Source organism: Pezoporus flaviventris, unplaced genomic scaffold (genome assembly GCF_033815535.1).
Source record: "Pezoporus flaviventris isolate CSIRO_AGI_PZ_B2104156 unplaced genomic scaffold, CSIRO_AGI_Pfla_v1 ptg000045l, whole genome shotgun sequence".
NCBI lineage: Eukaryota > Metazoa > Chordata > Aves > Psittaciformes > Psittacidae > Pezoporus > Pezoporus flaviventris.
Genome location: NW_026892593.1, coordinates 24,631,888 through 24,651,305, shown reverse-complemented (window position 1 = coordinate 24,651,305; position 19,418 = coordinate 24,631,888). Strand labels below are relative to the sequence as shown.

At 36.7% G+C, this 19,418-nt stretch overlaps 1 protein-coding gene across 8 annotated transcripts in view; it reads right to left on the bottom strand.

Annotated features, from left to right (window-relative positions):
• IMMP2L (inner mitochondrial membrane peptidase subunit 2) overlaps window positions 1-19,418 on the bottom strand; it is a 628,424-nt gene that overhangs the window by 510,100 nt on the left and 98,906 nt on the right. The window contains exon 4 of one of the 8 annotated variants that reach the window (XM_061467722.1): window positions 17,379-17,520. The exons of the other annotated variants lie outside the window; for them this stretch is intronic. Within the exon in view, the coding sequence (XP_061323706.1) occupies window positions 17,394-17,520 (127 nt within the window). The 3' untranslated portion in view covers window positions 17,379-17,393. Of the gene's footprint in view, window positions 1-17,378; window positions 17,521-19,418 lie in introns of those variants that run through there. 8 annotated transcript variants of the gene reach the window in all.

Below are 19,418 nucleotides of genomic sequence, written 5' to 3'. Positions count from 1 at the left end.
TGAGCTGGTCACTAGGCAATTTGCCTCTACACTCTGTAAGTGTGTAGCTTGTTTTGTCTTGTCTCTGGTTTTGTTTTTGTTTCTGATACCACAGCAGTGTACAGATTAACTTCCACCAAAACTCATACTAACCTAGGGCTAGTATTTTCTGCTCATTATTTCTTCAGTTACCAGAATCTGTATGGAGGTTGGTGTACTACTGATTTGGTGCCTTTTTTTGACACCCTCTTTAAAGGTGGTTTTATTTCCCTTTTAATTAGTTCCATCCTCTGAGCTATACTGCACTTAGGATAATTCTAGTATCTTCAACTGTAGGAATGTCATCCTGAACCACATTCTCTTGTGTACCTCACAGCTTTCTTACAGCTCCTCAATGTAAATATTACCTTGCAGTCTTCTTGATATTAAGTCTCAACAACTTGGTTTCCTTGCAATTTAGATGAGGTCACTCTCTCCTACATAGGTGCCCTTTAGTTGGAGCAGTCCTTCACATCGTATTTTCTCCACAAAATGTTAAAACCCTTATATATGCGCATATGAGTTTAATCATTGAATTGATAAGCAGAGCTAATAGCCAAAAGCAATAGCTTTATTTTTCTTCCCAAATTTCTTGCCTATTTTGTTTTTTGGACAGGCTGCTTTTGGACTCATATACACAAAAATAATTATTTAATTCCCAAGGTAGCATTTCCTAATCCCTTTGCAGGACACAGAATTTTATCTACTATCCCCCACAGGACTGTCAGACTAACAAGCATTTCAAATGAATTGTTGTTATTTTGTAATTAACAAACAGAAACAAATCACTTACGTTGCTAATCCTAAAAACCAGGGATGAGGATGTTCAGGTACACCATAGTTCTTGTTTTCTTAACAGTTTTTCAACAATACTGTACTCAAAGAACAGTTTCAAAGCAAATATTTCTTCCAAGGGCTAGTAACAAAACTAGAATCACTTTTATTGGCTGATTCTTAACAGAAGCAGTACAGCTATTACTGTTTAAAGTATCAGAGCTTCACAGACATTAAAGACATCAACTTCTCCCCATCAATATGTAAAGCATTTGCTATCATTTGCAGCTTTGTCTGTTTGACATCTAGTTTCATACACCAAAACCACAAAACCAAGGGACAAAATTGCTCCTCATTTGCGCTGATAGTCTAAATTTGAGGTGCATCAGAAATAGACCTGACATTCTTCCTGTTTATTTTGATCAGATTACACTAGGAAAAATGTGCTTGATTTTTAGTATCCCAGTAATTCTCAGAAGAATCAAAAATATTTCTCCAAATGAACTGTTAGCAACAAAACTCATTATGTAAGGTCAAAACCATTTCTGACTGCATAGGAAAACTCTGCAAGGAAGCTCATGAACAAAGACAGTGACCTTGATATTTTTCACTTCTCTGCTTTGAGAAATCCCTTCTGGAAGGTCAGACACTTAGTATTTAAAAATATATTATCTGTATACTAAGACAAATATAGTTAACAAACCACACTGATTTCAGCCAAGTTCTATGGAGAAAATGATCTGATAGCTTCTTTCTACACTTAAGCCACTGTATTTCAAGCCTAATTTATCTACATTAATTCTAACATTACACCTTTCTTGAGTATAAAGTGACAAGGAACAGACTATATTATTTTCTTCCTGAGTAAGTTCCTATCATGAAGTTTCCTGGAGACAAGCCTTAGATTCCATGGAAAGAAAGATCAGCTTTACCACTGAGACGCTCAACACTACAGACATAGAATGTGCATAATCCTTGCATGCAGAAGTAATCCTAATAGAATGACTGTGATGACTTACTCTTGGTGATACAGTTTCAGCAGCTTTAACTCAGGTTATTACCCATCTCTTATCCTTTGATCTTTACATAAAACTTCGGGGGTTTCTTCCAACCAGATGTTAGGTAGAACTTAGCTGCTTATACAATGATAATTCCTGTTATACACAGATTTAAAATAAGACAATTAAAGACCATGAGTGAGTGTGCCAGGTATGCTGGGGTTGCAGGTGAGGTTTGACAGCTGTCTCAACTTGTCTCCCTTGTAATCCAGGAAAAGCCTTGTTTGTTTCCCCTCCCTTTTCTCCCTTCCCCCACCCCTTACTCCCCTCTTCCCCACCACCCCCTCAGCACCACTTGTGCAAAACCAGTGCTTCATTGTCTGAAAAAGTTGTGTGGGACACATTCTCAAATTTTACTGAAATTAAACATCATTTTACTGTAATGATGTTGGTTATACACTCATTTAGATGGAAAGCAAGGTTAACCAGGTACATCCAAAATCGACCATGTTTACAGATAGATGACAATGGAAATCATGAGACAGAAAAAGAGGATGTGGGCCCTATTGCATCCATTACCCAAACCCTTGGTAAATCACAGGCATCAAAATAAAGCTGGCATTGGAAACTGTGACTTTCCACTTATGCATTGGCAGTCACGGAAAAAACCCAGCACTTCCATGCTGCCATCCATTCCTGAGAAGCTAATGTAGGTTACCTGTGATTCTGTTTCCAGAAGTGCAAGAGACCTTTCAGAAACTCTCAGTAGATGCAAAAGTTTTCAAGGAACATCACACTGTTTCTTTGTTTTCCAAGGAACAGAGACTTGCCCATGGCTGTTCAGTTCTCCTAAATTTCTTCTAAAAAGTAAACTTATGGTCCCAGCACTGCTGAGATGGCAATATTTTAAGAAAGCAGTGAAAGCTCACTTTTACTTAAGTAATGCAACTGTCCAGTGAGCAAAATATATAAAAGGCTGTTGCTGGAGAACAATCTCTCTCCTAACTTAACACCAAAAAGGCCTTCAAGAGAATCTAGAGACAGTGTCTTATGTTATGTTAACTGATGCCTCTTGATCTTAACAATAGCTCATGACCTGTTGTGATGGCTGATTATGATTTGGTCATGCGTTTTAGGTTCATCTTCTCTACTTAATTTAGATTCTATGAGTCAATGCATGATGTTCTATTCTCTAGTTCAATTTCTTTACACTCCTTCATAATTTAGTTGCTTCACATGCTGTGGAAAATTCAACAGGATGGAAAAAACATCATGAATATTTCTAGACTACAGTGCTATGTGCCTAATGAGAAACTGAAATTTTAGTTTCTAAAAAATAACATATGTTCTAAAAGTCCTTGTCAGTGTGTAAATATAATTTTACTTTGCTCACTTACTTATAGAACTGTCTAATTAGTCATTAGTCCATTGACAGAATGCATTCCTTATCTCCCAGAATCAAATCTGATACAGTGAAATATTGTAGGTGTTGCTATGTATTTTTGACATGCTGAATATATCCAGGAACATAGCCATCAGAGATCAAGTGATTCTGGTTCTAATTTGAAATTGTGGCAAGATGGAAAACTTCAGAATGAAACTTTTTATTGCCTCACATGCTGAGTAACAGCTAAAAATCTACAGCAATGTCAAGCTCAGACTATTCACAACTAGAAATACCATTTCTACTTGTTATTTCTTTTATTTCAATAGTAAACAGCGTAATGAAGAAATTAGCAAAAATGCTTATGTATTACATCTAGCAGGGCTGAGTAATTTGGGGAGTGCAGGAAAGTGGAGATTGGCTGATGGGTTTAATTTGGACTTGTATTTACACTAAATTAAAGTAAATTTAGCTGAATTGTTTTGACACAAGAATCTGAATGTTTAATTTTCAAAATGTTTCATTTTTCAGAACCGCTTACTGTTTTGGTGTAAACTTACACAAATAAATATTCACATATAGTACAATTTTCTGAAAAGATGCAATTCTACTGAATGTTAGTTCATTGGTAAACTTTTTTTTGAAAAATTATGATTTACAGCCTAAGACTGTGAAGTCCTGAATAATTTAGATATGATGTGACAGAAACCAATTTTATAGTAAAAGGTGACCAAGAAGCTCCTTGCCAGGAGATGTAAATCACGACTGTGCTTACCACAGTGTTCCATTGTCATGTCATGTCAAATGTCATATAATTTCAGTGTTCCATGTATATTTGAGTCTTACATACAACTGCATTAGGCACAAGAGAAGTAACAATCTTTGCAAAACATGTAGTCCTTGTAGTTTTGTAGACTGTCCTACTCCTGAAACTTTCCCTTAACTTTCAACAGATTTCTCCTAAACACCAGTGGTAGGCATTTACAATAAGCTTTCACTCCTTTTATACCATCTAATTGGTACTGTTTGCTAACAGCATAAGTCTGAAGATTTCCTTGCAGATCCCACTCCCTTCACACAGCTTGACTAGCATAAAAAAGATATCTATCTCCAGCTTCTAGTATTCCCTAGATGCTTATGAAAAATTGTAAGAACAGGTGTCCCGGTTTTGACTGGGACAGAGTTACTTTTTTTTCTCAGTACTTGGTACAGTGCTGTGTTTTGGATTTAGTATAAAAATAATAACATGCCAATGTTTTAGGTATTGCTAAGCAGTGCTTACTCTAAACCAAGGACTTTCCAGTTTCCCTTGTTGTGCCAGTAAGAAGGGGCACAAGAAGCCAGGAGGGAGCACAGCCAGGACAGCTGACCTGAACTAGCCAAAGAGGTATTCCATGCTACAGTATGTCATGCTCAGTATATAAACTGCAGGGAGTTACCCAGAAGGGACTGATTGCTGATTGGGTTGGGCTGGGTATCGGTGGGTGGTGAGCAATTGTATTGAGCATCACTTGTCTTTCTTGGATTTTATTTATTCCTCTCTCTCTTCTTCTTCATCATCATCATCATCATCATCATCATCATCATATTTTAACTTATTTCAATTATTAAACTGTTCCAAACTAGTGGGTTTGACCTTTTTCCAGCTTTCCTCCTCATCCCACCAGGAGATAGCGGGGGAGTGAGCAGCTGCATGGTGGTTAGTTGCCATATGGGGTTAAATCACAACAATGGGGGAAACATAATTCATGTCAATATGCTTTTGGCCACGGTTTAACCCAACATGAGCATTGTTACATGTTTTACTATATTCTTTTCAAATACAGTACCTAAAACTGCAGGCAGCCATCAAGATGTATGAAAACCATGGATTTTTACAATCTTCCAATCTTTATAGCCTCTGGTAAAAGATCAGAGTGAACATCTTTTAGGAATCCCAGTCAAATGTATTAATTAACAGGATCCATATAACAACCAATTCTCCCAAAGTAACACCATATATCTGAAAAGCAAGATTTGCTTTCACAACAGCCATGTTTGCTCTTCCAAAAACATACTTTATTTATCCATTCATTAATTCTATTACCTATTCGGTTTTCACTAATTTAGCCAGGTCTGCACTTATCCTGGTCATCTCCAACACCCTTTTTAAAATTGCAATCACATTTGCTATTTAAGACCTCAAATTCTAGAGTACTTTTAAGCAAGAATCTTCACTGAAGGCCACCAGAAAAACAAGTTCAGTGCATGCTAATCCCAACTTCAAATGCATTCATATGGTAATAGGAAGAGTTTTTGTTTTGCAATCACCAATTACACAAAATGACCGAGACAATTGAATGTTTTCCTTAGAATAACAGAAACAGCACAAATATATTGAAAAAGTCTGTATTCCTGCATAAACCTTATGTCAAACATTTGTAACAACTGCATAAATGTTCTTCATTAACAAACAGACATTTCAGTCATTTATAGGACTGCTAATATTTTAGCCCATGAAATTGTTATGTAAATTAAACTAATTTCTACGGCAGCCATTTGAATTCAAGCAGCTGCACAAATCAGGATTTTCCTTTTCTAAAGAAATCTGCATACCATTGCATTTTGTACAGCATCGCAATTGTCCTTTACTGGAACAAAACAGACCTTCAAGCCATGGACCATATTTTAGGCGCTGCTGTGATGCTCACCTTACCATCTGTTCACATTAATCTCATGAACAGATCTTCTCAAAAGCATGCCAAGTATACTCAGGTTTAAAGTAAAAAAATATTCATAATTAGGGGCAGAAAGAAGCACTTCATCGCCAGAAATGTTGCAGTTCTGTATACATTTAAAGTCAGTCACATTTAAGCTGGTATTACCATCGTTAGGAGTCTTTCTTCTTTTGAAAATACCCACTTAAAGTCAATAAGATAGCCATAGTACTCCCTTAGCTCAGTCACTATTCTGACCAAGTCTCCATACAGTGGCAGAGCCACTACTGACTTCTGTTTCCATGTCCTTCTTCTCACCCACTGAAGGAGACCAGAAGACCAAGCTAAATCTTTGGAAGGAATATTAAAATGATATACTTAATGGATACAGTTGAAATAAACATAAGGAGTTTCATGGATTCTCAACGCAAAAATGATGGAGAAAGACAAAGGGATTTGAACAGCAGGGAAGAAAGGAAGCAAGAGAAAAGACATCTCCTGTCCTCCCAGCCCCTTAGAAGCTACAGCTTTTCTTGCCACCCAAGCATCCTTAAGTTATCCTTCCTAGCTCTCCCATCTATCCAGAATGCACTCTGTAATCATCATGAAACTGAATTTTATCTGTCTGAAAAGTTTTGGCTCAGTTCTAATTATATGTATTCTGAAGTTATAAAAATTACCATTACAGATGAAAAATTGGAAGAAATAGATAATTTGTTGAATACACAGATGTTGAAAGATAAGCAGAAACCAAAAAGCTCAGTAACAGATGGCTAATTCTTCATGTAACAGTTATCAAAGTTATTAGCCTATTATCTGTTAAAAACAAAAAAAGCAGCAATTTTTAATTGAAGAGCAAGACATATGGTAGAAAATTATGACTAAACAGAGACCTGTGTATGGGCATAAGCGTGTGTTAAAAGTTGGTTATATTTGGCAGAACCATAGGTTTTAGCACCTCCACTTAGCCAGATGGATGAACAGAAGCAGGTGCAAATTAGAAAGCAGGACAATATAATTTAAAGATCATGCAAATACAACTCAACAGGAATTCTGTTTTTAAATGAAAAAACAGCTCTCAGTATTTACTAAAATTTCTGATATTTGGTATTGCTTCTGTACTACCTTAATTTTCTAACTACAGACCAACAACATGACAAGCACCACTTTCTAAAATAGAATGTGTATATACAAAAAGGCTAAATCTACACGCAAAATCATGATTAGAAATAATGCTTAAATTGTAACACATGCGTACATTATCTTTCTCTTTAGAATAGTAACTTATGTGACCCACAGTTCAAACAGTACGTCCAGCTTGTAATTTTCGAAAATATATAATGGTAATCAAAAGCAGATACCTAGAGAATTTACCTGTTCTCTTAAAAAAACTATGTAGGAGGTGTGCATATTGTGTGGGAGTCCCATCCCTCCCCCCCAGAAAAAGAAAAAAAAAAAAACCACAAAAAAATCAAACAAACACCTCTTAGAATCACAGGATCATAGAATCAAATAGGTTGGAAAAGACCTTTAAGATCATCAAGTCCAACCTCTACCCCCGGACTGACAAGTTCACCACTAAACCATGTCACTAAGGGCCTCATCAACATGTTTTTTAAACACTTCCAGAGTCTGGGATTCCACCACTTCCCTGGGAAGCCTGTTCCAATGCCTGAGCACCCTTTCAGTGAAGAAATTTTTCCTGAAACTCAAAATTATGAAAAAGCATCTTAAGATGTACAAAGTAAATAAATGGCTCCTCCAAAACACAGTTTCACGCAACACAGCAAACACATGGAATAAAAAGCTTAATACGATGTAAACAAGAAGGTGCCATATTAAACTATTCTATTAGGTACCATATTAAACCAAAAAACAGTAACTGGCATTTAGGAAATACAGATACTAAAATGGATTTAATCATCAGAAACTGTTTGGACTATTTTCCTAGATTAAAGGAATGAGAAGATGAAGATAACTTTAACAGAATTAGGAAACTTTCTTATACAGAAATCTACCATTTCAGTCAGAGGATCAGATATCAGGGTTTCATAGTAAAATTCATTTGGAGACAAAAAGGGTAGAAACAATTTTTAAGAATAGAAAATAATCCTAAAATACATTATAGGACTTTTTCCCCCACCAACCCAGATGTTAAATTTCTCCACATATCATGGCCTATATTAAATACTGGGGTTTTTTACTTATTTTTTTTGATTCTGTTATTACTGTGATGATATTTTCTGCCTATGCATTACAGGTACTTCCAACAACTGTCTTTCAAAACGCAGTTTGGGATTTTGGCCTTATTAAGTGATAAAAAGTTTTCAATAAAAATGTACAGAAAAGGTATGCATTAAAAGCATCAATCAAACATTATTCTTCCTATTTCTCTCATGCCATTTTGTTTCAAACCTCTGTTAATCAGTGAATTACCAGATAGCAAGAAGGATATTTAATCATTGACTAACTTCCTTGATCCCCTCATTTTGGTGTGTAATTAATGTCAATTATGTTGAATTTTTTTGTAACTTAAATATTTGTCCTGCCAGAACCAACAAGGTATAAAATTATTCTACACATAATATTAACCAACTAGTAATTGTTGATTTGATCAATTTTAAATGCTTTCCAAGGCACCACATACTGTACAGATCTATGTATGACTTACACAGTAGGATTTCTCTACTTGGCAGAAGACCTACTACAGTTGACAGCTTCACTTAATTTTAAGGCAGAATACAATAGCTCATCCTGCTTTTAATGTTAAAGATGAATTTGAGGTTACACACCCACGAACGTGCAATGGATTATTCAATTAATAATACACTATGTAGCTCACCAAGAAAATCTGGAGATGAGTGGCAAGCAGTCACTTTGGACTGCTTAACTGGCCAATCTTAATCTTGCATAGTAAGGAAAATCATTTCCTTTTGGAAAACATAATATTATTTATAACTCTACTAATCAAGACACACTATAACTGAAAAAGAAGCCTCTGACTTAATAGTTTACTTTTGGACTATGACAAGATATATTACATGAGCAAGTCACAAATGAAGAAGATAAAAGCCACAGTAAACTAAGCAAATTATGTGTACTAAAAAGAATATTGTACTTTGCATGTGTTATTGCTTTTCTTGAGATCTTTTCTAAAGAGACAAGATTTGAACTCTGATTGTTACTTGGGAAGGAACAAGAAGCGCCTGCCACCGTCACATTTCATCCTGAATTTGGAAAAGAGGCAGTTAAATCTAGTAAACAGGAAAAGAGTTTCTTACCCAACACCACAACACATTTTGACAGTAAATTGCACATTTGCCATTATGAACAGACAGAATGTCAAGACAAAATTCACCCTAATGGTTACCAGCTCAGAAAGGGTAAAAAGCGCTGACATGTCAAAATATTGCACTTGGACATACCGTACAGCTTAAATAGCATCAGCACCAGGTGGAAAAATAAGCAATCACAAACATTGAATTTACATTCACCTATTTCTCAATTAACAGTAATAGCCTACACTACAATCAACAGGTTTTAAAATTATACTTGTAAAATAATAAAAAATAAAAAAAAAAGTCTTAGATTTCATTGCACAGCTAAACAGCTATGCCAAAAAGGATGACATCTATGCAGGAGGTCTTTAACGTACCGTACTGTCCTGAAAAGAGCTGCCTAACCCATGCTCATTACATGAATGCCGCATGCCACATTTCTAAACTGTGCCTATACCTATTTCAGGGGCCTCAAAACAGGTCAACAGACAAGTCCATATTAAAACTACTTCCACATCATCTACCTTCATCCATTTTGCCAGCAAACTCAAATGCAATTTAGAAGGAGGCTGACTCAAAATATTTTATCTAGAAGTAGCACTCACTCCAAACCGTTTTAGAAAGTAATCCATATAACAAAATAAAGGTCAAGTGCCAATTAGTATTACATGCAATTTATAATATCATATTTTAAGAGAAGCAATTAAAATAGACTTATTTGTGATAGCTTTTCTCATAATGTCAAATTGCATGAATAGAAGGATAATTATAGTGATCAAGGCCAGGCCTTAGAAGGGTCACTGTGCAAAGCCCTCTACAACGACAGGTCTGTCTTTGCCCAGAGAGCTTACAATGTAAATTCTATTGTTCTTTGCAAATGAAATATAGAGAAGAAGGGGGAAAAGGAAAAGAAAAAAAGATTATTCTGATTGCTAAGAAGTACTCTCAGTTAAAGATGCTTTAAATATCCTGTGGTAGTTTCCAGAAATGCTAAACTGAAATTGATTCAGTGTAGCACCTGTCAGGGGAGGTATTTCACTCCTGAGTCCATAAAACAGACAACAATTCCAATATTTGTTTGAACTGTATCCCAAACTATGTCCACATGTACATGTGGTTGACAGGTTTTTTACTCTGCAAGGTTGGCAGGCAGCATACAAGTGATTAACTGAGGTTATCAATCTAGATTTGCCACTCGCTTTTAAATAACCTGCTCCAAAGCATTGAGAGAAGTTATCTGAAACTCTAATACCATACCATTTGCTGCTGCAAAGGGACTGTAATTAACTTGTAAATTGTTTTAATTTGTTTGATTAGCCTCAACAAAAAGCAGGTCATCTGAAATATTTCCTCCCCACTTTGATACCTAATTTACTTTCTCCTAAGGATCATTACAGACAGCATGTACAGTGACACCTATTGCTTAATTGTAAAATCCAGCTTTTATAGTCTCCGCTATTCAGACTAGAATTTTCCATGCTGGGCATCTATTAAAAGCTGATTTTTTTATTTTTTTAAGTTGCCAATTAAAATTGTTCAACTATTATTGGAAACCAGGTAGAGACAGTATATATTATACTGCCAGTACTATGAAGTTCTTACTTCATTGAGAGATTCTAATGACCCTTTCTTTAGAATCAGGATCTTCAAATCTGGACAAAGATTAAATTTCTACGAAGTTATAGAGTATTCTGAGCCCACAAAACCTATTTAAATTCTGCAAATTGACACACCTTTGAAGAATACTTTTTGGTTGTACTCTGTTGAGGTCACCTACTTTATTCTATGACCATCTTGTTTATACTGAGCATATCCAATCCCCTCATAGAGCCAGCACAGTTTATCTACCCCCACAGGAAAACTGGGCATGTTTACCAGCTTGACTCATTCTCCTAATTAATCCTGCTAGTCCTTGATTCAACATTTTCTGTGAATCCTACACTAAAGACTATGTGTCTCATGTTAGGCAATTAGTATGATCTGCTTCAGAGCTATCGAGTATGCAACCTTCTTCCTGCAGTTGCTCCCCATGCCTGGTGTTATATGATGCAGAGCTTCAACACAAGAACAGAAACAGAGCAGAACGTCTCATCTGTACTTTCAATAGCTCTACCAAAGGTATCTAGGGAAGTCAGAGAAAATAACACTAGCTGGTCTTGCTGGGAGCTGAAAACAGAAGATGAGATAATAACGCGGGGAAAAGGAGGGGAGATGACAGGAAATCAGGATGAGACAAACATATAGAAAATTGTCTTTGCAACTCTACATATTCTTTTTGGAACAGAATTTGTGTTTGCCAAGTATAAAAACTAGCTTTATGTCACCAGTTACCAGCAAAAGCCACTGGCAAAGTTGATGTCTCATCCCTCTGTGCTGTTGCTTACATAAAGCTTAACACTAGTTTATTATTACTGAATAACTCAATGTTCTTTCAACACCGTAAAAGACAGTAATTAAAATATAGGCCTGTATTTGCATGTACTTCCTATTTTTCCATAATCTTTTCATACACAATAATTTCTATTTTATTTCTTGTGAGAAAAGTCAACTAGTTTCATTTCAGTGGTTATTTTGCTCTCCTCAATATTTAACTGCGGTCTGTAAAATAAAATAAACAAAGAGACATCACTGTATCTCCCTATTATTTCAAACATGTTGATTCGCTTAACTGATCAGCCCACTTGTTTAGACAACTATGGTACCTTTTAAAAGAATGTATTGTTCATGTGTGTCTTAATGAAAGCATTGCTATTCTGAGTCTTTTTCTTTACCATTTTATTAAAATAAACTACAGTTTATTTTAATCTTAGATACCACCAGTTTTGCTGAAATGTCAGGTTCTGGATCAGATGACTTCTTTTTCCCCACACTAATCTGATGCTTATGCCTTTCCAAAATATCTTGAATCTTTCCACCACTTCAGAGGTTCCTGCTTATCAAAAATGCACTGCCCTAGTAGTTTCATTCTGTATTAAGGGAGTTTTCCTACCTCTCTAACCATTTACCTTTCATTCCTAGACTATTTTTCAGACCTACATTTTCAGGATGTGTCTGTACAGGATAGAGCATGTTAAGATTAATCCAGAGCTGTAATACTAAGTACACACAACATCTTTAAAAGATTTTGTTATCTTTTGAAAAGATTGCACTTTCTTGCTTGCAGATTTGATTGATGTGAGGTTCTTTCCTTTTACAGGGAAAAGAGTAATCAAATCTCAGATTAGGAATATCCACTGCTCATATTAGAGGCACTTCATTTGGTTTGTTTCAGAAATTTCAGAGGAAAATTAACATGTTGGCCAATGCTGTGATGGTGTGACGAAATGAGAGCATTTCAATCTTTCCACTGTTCCACTGAGAAATAATTGAAATACACCTACTTTTACTGATACCATTTCATATTACAATCACCCAAAAATTAAAACCAGACCACACTGCTTCTGGAGCTTATAGGGTCTTCGTCACTGTAAGTTTTTCAAGGACAGGTGAAACCATTAGTGCGTTAATTTTACTTGGACAAACATCTGAGGGACATGAGGGTGAGAGACTATTATTGTAGACAGGAAGTCAAAATCCAGCACCTAGAAGATGCTACTGCACCACCATTAATCTATGTGTGGGCTTAATCCATATAACTGGCTGAAATCCAGAAACATTCAGAGAACAATGAGTTTTGATTCTCCTGGTTAACCTACGAATACAAAGCTGCAGCTGCTTGTGCTTCCTTCTGTAGGCAGGAATCTTGCACTGAGTACCCACTGGCACATTTCTCAGGTTAGATGAAGGCTGCTTCTCCCCAGAATGGTGGTTGGAGCACTGAGATGAAGTACACAAAGCCACTTCAGCTAAAATAAAGCAGAGTTTGGCTCCTAGGCAACGGTGCTACCTAACAGGCTACTATGCTGAAGGAGGTATTTCCTAATCCCAAACTACGTAATATCACAGATCTCATGATCTTTACAAAGTTATAGCATCCAGTTACAGTGATCTCCACGTGAAGTAAACACACTCGAAATTTCAAATAATTTATCATTTCATCTGTAAGTTCATACCAGTCCTTCTAAAGTCCCTTTTTTCTTATGAGAAGTTTGTTTTTTTTAATTCATTGTCAGTGCTAGTAGTCCCATCTTGATTTCTTCTAGTATTCCTCATTGTTCACTATCAGCAAGCATCACAGGATTTTTAGTTTCTTTTAAATTGGACATCAGCTCACAGAAGCATACAAGAAAAACTGCAGCAAGATTAATTTGGCTATACAATGTAATACAATTACATAGCTAGCTAGTTTTATGTACTAGCACCCATTTCTGATGTTAGTCTGATTTCAACCATATTTTGTTTGAGTGGTTGTAATTTTAGGGCTCAGAGACATTTCTAATAAGTATTTAGGATGACTTCCTTTCCTGTTATCCAGATGAATTTCTTTTGCAATCATGCCATTCAGCTCACTGTCAGCTTTGCTAGAGTATTTCCCAATTTAAGTTGCTGAAATGGTGTTTTATCTTCTGCAACATTTTCTACCTCTCCATTCATCCTCCATTTTTTGGCTAATAATAACACATTAAGTAACACAAGTCTTATCAAAGAGCTGAATTACATTGTGCTACTAATACAAAACTTGAGCATACATTCTTACTGCTTACTCTCCTTCTGTCAGAGGCTATCCATTTGAGAAACCTTGCTTCTCCCTTAACAACTTCGGTTCTGTCTAGGCTATTCAACAGAAAAGCTGGAAAAATACTAAGGGAAAGTAACGGACATCTTTTGTGTAAACTTCCTCATCTCCTTTCTAGTTCATTTTAGAACAGATTAAAAGTTTTTTTTCTGATACTTTTTTTCTACCTACCATAGCAGTAAATACAAGTAATACTATTGACAGCTTCATTACTACAGAACAGCTTGAGTTTTCTTGGAATACCTGTTAAGATAAGCTTTTCTCCTTATCACAGCCTTTCTTACCACTCAAGCCTGCTTATAGCAAAAAATTCTCCTATTTAGTCTGTTCCTACAATGCTAACATACTGTATGTAAGTTTAAAACTGGGAAAAAAGTTCCAGAGAAGACCTGAAGTTTCAGAATCTAGCAGTTCTAGAATTAAGGAAAGGGTGAGTATTTTTAACAATGCTTCGTAAACTATAGAAATGTAAATTTAACTCTCTCCAGGACAAAGACTGTAGCCCTACCAGGGATATTACATGAGTAATATTATTCATTGCTAATATATTCTTTATTATTTAGTACTTTTAGGTAAAGTTTCAAATTTTCACAGCTGAAAATAAATATAAATCTCATAAATATATAAAATATAATAAAATATCTCATAAATATAATAATACACACTCATGCTTTTATGTGGTTTACTCTCTAGGTCAACTTAATGCCAGTAAAGTCAAAAGTCATGGTGCTGTTATAGCTGAGAACATTTAAATGTATAAGTCAGGTTTTGGAGGGAGAATTACTAATAAAAACATACAGCCGGGCTGCTTGCATTTAAGATATGGGCTTGTGTGCCCAAAAGCCTGCCTTTTTTTACTCACTACCCCTGTCTATAAGTCTTTCTTTCCAGATAGGGGAAAAAAAAAAAAAGACCAAAACAAGACTTGCAGCACAATTTTGAAGAGCTTAGTTTTGGAAACCTCAACAAATTAGAAGCACACATCTGAATGTTTCCTGACTATTGCTTGTAAGTAATGCTTCCTTTCTAAATAAACACTGAAAATCCAAAAATAATAAAAAAAACACTGAAAGTGGTCCCTTGGTTGCCTATTTTATAAATCATGGTGGAAGTAGAAAATCTTTCAACACTTCACCACATAAACGTATGAAATAATTATCTTTCTTAAGAATTACTAACATACTAGTTGTTTTACAGGATAGAAAACACCTCAAGTAACTGACAATCTAGTTTTCAGAGGAGAGGAAACTCAGACGTGCAAATGGACTTAAAATTTATAACTGCGGGTGATAATTTAGTAAATTATTTATGTGTATCAGAAAATTTACAGTAGGGATCTGAAAGTACAAACAAAAATGCTTTGCAGGTAGACTGAAAAAGGTATATACAAGGAGGAAAGATATGGAACATTAGGACTAATAAATGCTAACCTTGAGAATGAATGCCTAGACAATGATGGCACTCTAAAGAGCTAGTGTTGAGGGCTGCATGCTTTTACTAAAAAATCAGCTTTGAAACAAAATGGAGAACGTGTAACTGAAATAAAGAAACTGGTATGAAATATTTTTTAAGGCACAGAAGAAAAAAAGAACGAAATCAGCTTAAAATTGGCTGAGGCAATATATTTTTCAGATACAATATACCAATGGCACTTCACCACTCAGTATAATTTACTGTTGAAAAAAACAATTTTTAAAGTAATTATTTTGTAATTTCATATATTCTGAATCCCTGCGAGGTTCCTTATTTATCACAGGAAAGGGTGTACTTAACTATAAAAAACATTATTACGGGTGCTTAACTGAAATACCAAGCAAATAGATGAGTAAAACCTGACAAAACTGTTCTACAGATCTGGTTTCAAATCTGTAAGCTCTCATGTCCCTTTATAGCATGTAGAGTAGGAATGGGCTCTAATGGCATACAAAAGAAACTCTTACTTTGATTACACTGGTATTAATTATACAATACAATAGCTCCTCTGAGATCAATAGAATCATTCTAGCTTGGTGAAATATTTCAGTATCGCCTACTGTTGAGAAGCACTGCAGAAGTGTAATAATTAAATTAACAAATTAGGACTGCCAAACTCTTAGCATGACCTATGTTTATGCAAAATAAGTGAATGAAATTATAAGATTAAATGTAATTTCCCTTTTTAATCAGAGGCCTTCTGTCATATATGGCCATATGCATTATAATGTTTGCAAACTCAGTCCTGAACTGAACAAGTCATGGTGTTGCACTTTTTCCTGTTGTTGTAAGGAGGTAACAACAAAGTAATTACTACTACTACCAGACAGTTTACTTCACATTGTTAAAAGCTGTATCACTTTTTCATAACTGTAATTCTTGTATTTTTAAAAACAATGTGGTCCTAAAATATTATATATTAATATTGCCAAAAATAAACTTGTTCTTGAGAATAAAGTCTTTGCCTCCTAAAATTTTTTGTGTATCTTCATTTTGTAGTTACACATTTAATTTGGCCATACATATGTGCAGCTAAGTAAGTTCTTTGTTTCTTCTCCTGTTTTCATAAGTGGTTGAAAAGCAGTAGTGGTAAACCATACTCAATGTTGCACTAAGATAAATTAACCAAGAAATATAAATTTTTATTCATGTGCTCTAAAATGACAAGTTGCAAAATGTTAACAGATTTTTTTTTTTTTTAATAAAGAATCAAAATAAAGAAAATCCCTAACAACCCAGAAATATGTTTTTTGGCAACTTGTCTTATAATCTTTCCTATCTCTTCTGCCAAGTTTTCTGGGACACACTCTCATCCCCAGTCTATGAATATAGAGCAAGCATAACACTCACATAGCAAGTAACGCCTTGGTTATGTAACATGGTGCTCACTTGTGCTTGAGAAAAGTTAAGCTGATGAAAGTAATTTGATAAAGATGGAACAAATTTACTGTTACCTTTTAGAAGTGAAAAACCATTCACATAGCTGGGGCATGACCGATGGAGTTAAGGGAAATGTGCGTCGTGCTCTCTGTTCTCATATTTTTCCTTCCAGCAATTTGTTTCCATCCTTCCCGTACTTTTGGTGGATGACCTACAACCAGTGTAGACCTGCAAATCAGGCTGCCAAAAAGTTGTGATGCCTGAATACTTAGAAATCCCTGTAAAATGACACTCATAACCAGCCCTTATCCCGTTCCCCCCCCCCCCCATTTTACATGAGGTAAGCATTCTAGTGCTTTGTGACTGTTTCTGTCCACAAAGATCTGTTCCTGACCCCTCATATACGAAGTATGAATAATTTCCAGGGTGAGGGAATAATTAATGAAACATCTTTCCATCAAAAAAGCAAATAATTTTGTAGTGGTTTTTCTCCATCACAGTTCTAACAAGAACATAAAAGATCTCTGATCTCTGGGATGCAAGTCAACAGAAGCACCGTGAACAGGGCATGCAAACAAGGATTGAGGGAGCAGCAGTTTGCACAGAAGGGTTCATGAGAAGGGCTGTGCACCCTGCTTGCAGGCCCACAGCCCAGGGAAGTGCTCTAGGTCTCTGCCATAGTGGTGGACACTCACCTCAGAGTTAAAACCAGTGTTCCTACAGAGGAAGCCCCCAAGATATATGACAGTTCCACCCAGAAGGAACTGGTAAGGAAGAAGACTTCAGTATAGACGGTAAATTGCAATGAGTGCCCAGACCTTCCTCATGGAGAAAAGGTAAGTACCTGCAAAAGATGTGCACAGGCTGATGATCTGTTGTGTCAGGTTGCCAAGCTTCAGGAAACAGTTACTGGGCTGTGCAGTATAAGAGGAGACAAGTGGTTTCAGAACCATGCTTCTGTGGCGGAGACCAGTAGATGAGCACCTTGGACCCTGGTGACCTACAAAAGCTGGACTCTGCTTCAGCCACCACCCTCCAATATTACAATCAAAAATAGATAGGAAGCTTTAAGGGCTTTAGACATCCACAAGCAAGGTCTGCAAGGAGAAACTGTACCAGCACACAGTGGATACTGAAAAAAGAAATGACAAGTACTCATAGTGGGTGACAAGGGGCACAGAGGCACCCATCTGCTGGCCTCCTAGAAGCTAAGGTCCAAGATACTGCCAAGAGCATGCCCAAACTTGTCAAGAGCACAGACTACTATCCATTGTCACTCTTTCATGTGCGCACAAACGTCACTGGAAGAATCTGGCAGAAATGATGAATAAACAGCCCTGGGTGTGCAAGCAAAAAGTATTGGTGACCAAGTTATATTTTCTTCTATTTTACCAGTTAGAGGAAAGGGTGCAGACAGAAATAAATATATAATGTCAATCAATTCCTGGATTTGTGGCTGTTGTAAGGGTTTTGGCTTTGCTGATAACAGGACATTCTTTGATTACCGTAGCCTGTTAGGGAGGCATGGGATCCACTTGTCTAGAAAAGGCAAGGGAATCTTTGGCAGCAGGCTGACCAAGTTGGTGAGGCAGGCTTTAAACTGAAGGACTTGGGAAGCAGGGTCCAAAGTGGCAGCACTCACACCACTGCAACCAACTGGGGAATAAGCCAAGCCAGCCAGAGCAGTGACAAACATTCCTTGGCTTCCTCAAAAGTGGTCATTGAGAAATACAAGGGCATTGCCAGGGTGTGCGGAGATGCAATTAGAAAAGCCAAAGTTCAGCTTGAATTGAAATTTTCCAGAGAAGTCAGGAACTGCAAGAAAGAGTTCTTCAGGTACATAAACAACAAGCAGAAACAGAAGTCAAATACTGGTCTACTGTTAAGTCGGAGAGGTGAATTAGTCACCAACAGTGCTGAAAAGGCAGAGGTTCTCAACTCTTTCTTCACCTTTGTCTTTACTAGCACTGCTGAACCCCAGGCCTTTGGAACAAAAATCCAGGTTGATGCAAACATAGGCCCACCGCAGGTGAAGGAAGAGTTGGTATGTACAGGAGCTTGACCACCACATATTAATGGGATCTGACAACGTGTAAAAAAGGGTGTTAAAAAAGCTGGCTGCCGTTGCTGCGAGGCTGCTCTCTGTAATCTTTGAGAAGTCGTGGAGGATCAGGGATATCCCACAAGACTGGAAGAAGTATAACATCACTCCCATCTACAAGAAGGGCCTAAAGGAGGGTCCAGGAAATTATAGACACATCAGCTTACTTCAATCCCCAGGAAAGTTATGGAGCAAATCTTCCTGGGGGCTATCACAAGTCACATGAAGCGCACGATTAGGAATAAATAGCATAGATTCACCAAGGGCAAATCATACTTGACAAACCTGACCACCTTCTATGACAAAGTAACCTACTTGGTAGATGTGGGGTAAGCAGTGGACTTTGTCTAGCTGGACTTCTCTGAAGCTTTTGATACAGTTCCCCAAACCCTCCTCCTAGACAAACTAACGCATTATGGTCCAGACAAGTGATCCGTGTGCTGGGTGGGGAAGCAGCTGACAGACCCTGCCCAGATGTGGGTGGTAAATAGCTTCTTTTCCAGCCGTCAACCTGTCATAAGTGGGGTGCCCCAGGGATAGATAGTGGGCCCAATGAAGTCTAATATCTTCATAAGTTATCTGGAAGATGGGATCAAGTGTACCTTGACAAAGTTTGCTGATGATACGAAACTGAGTGGGGA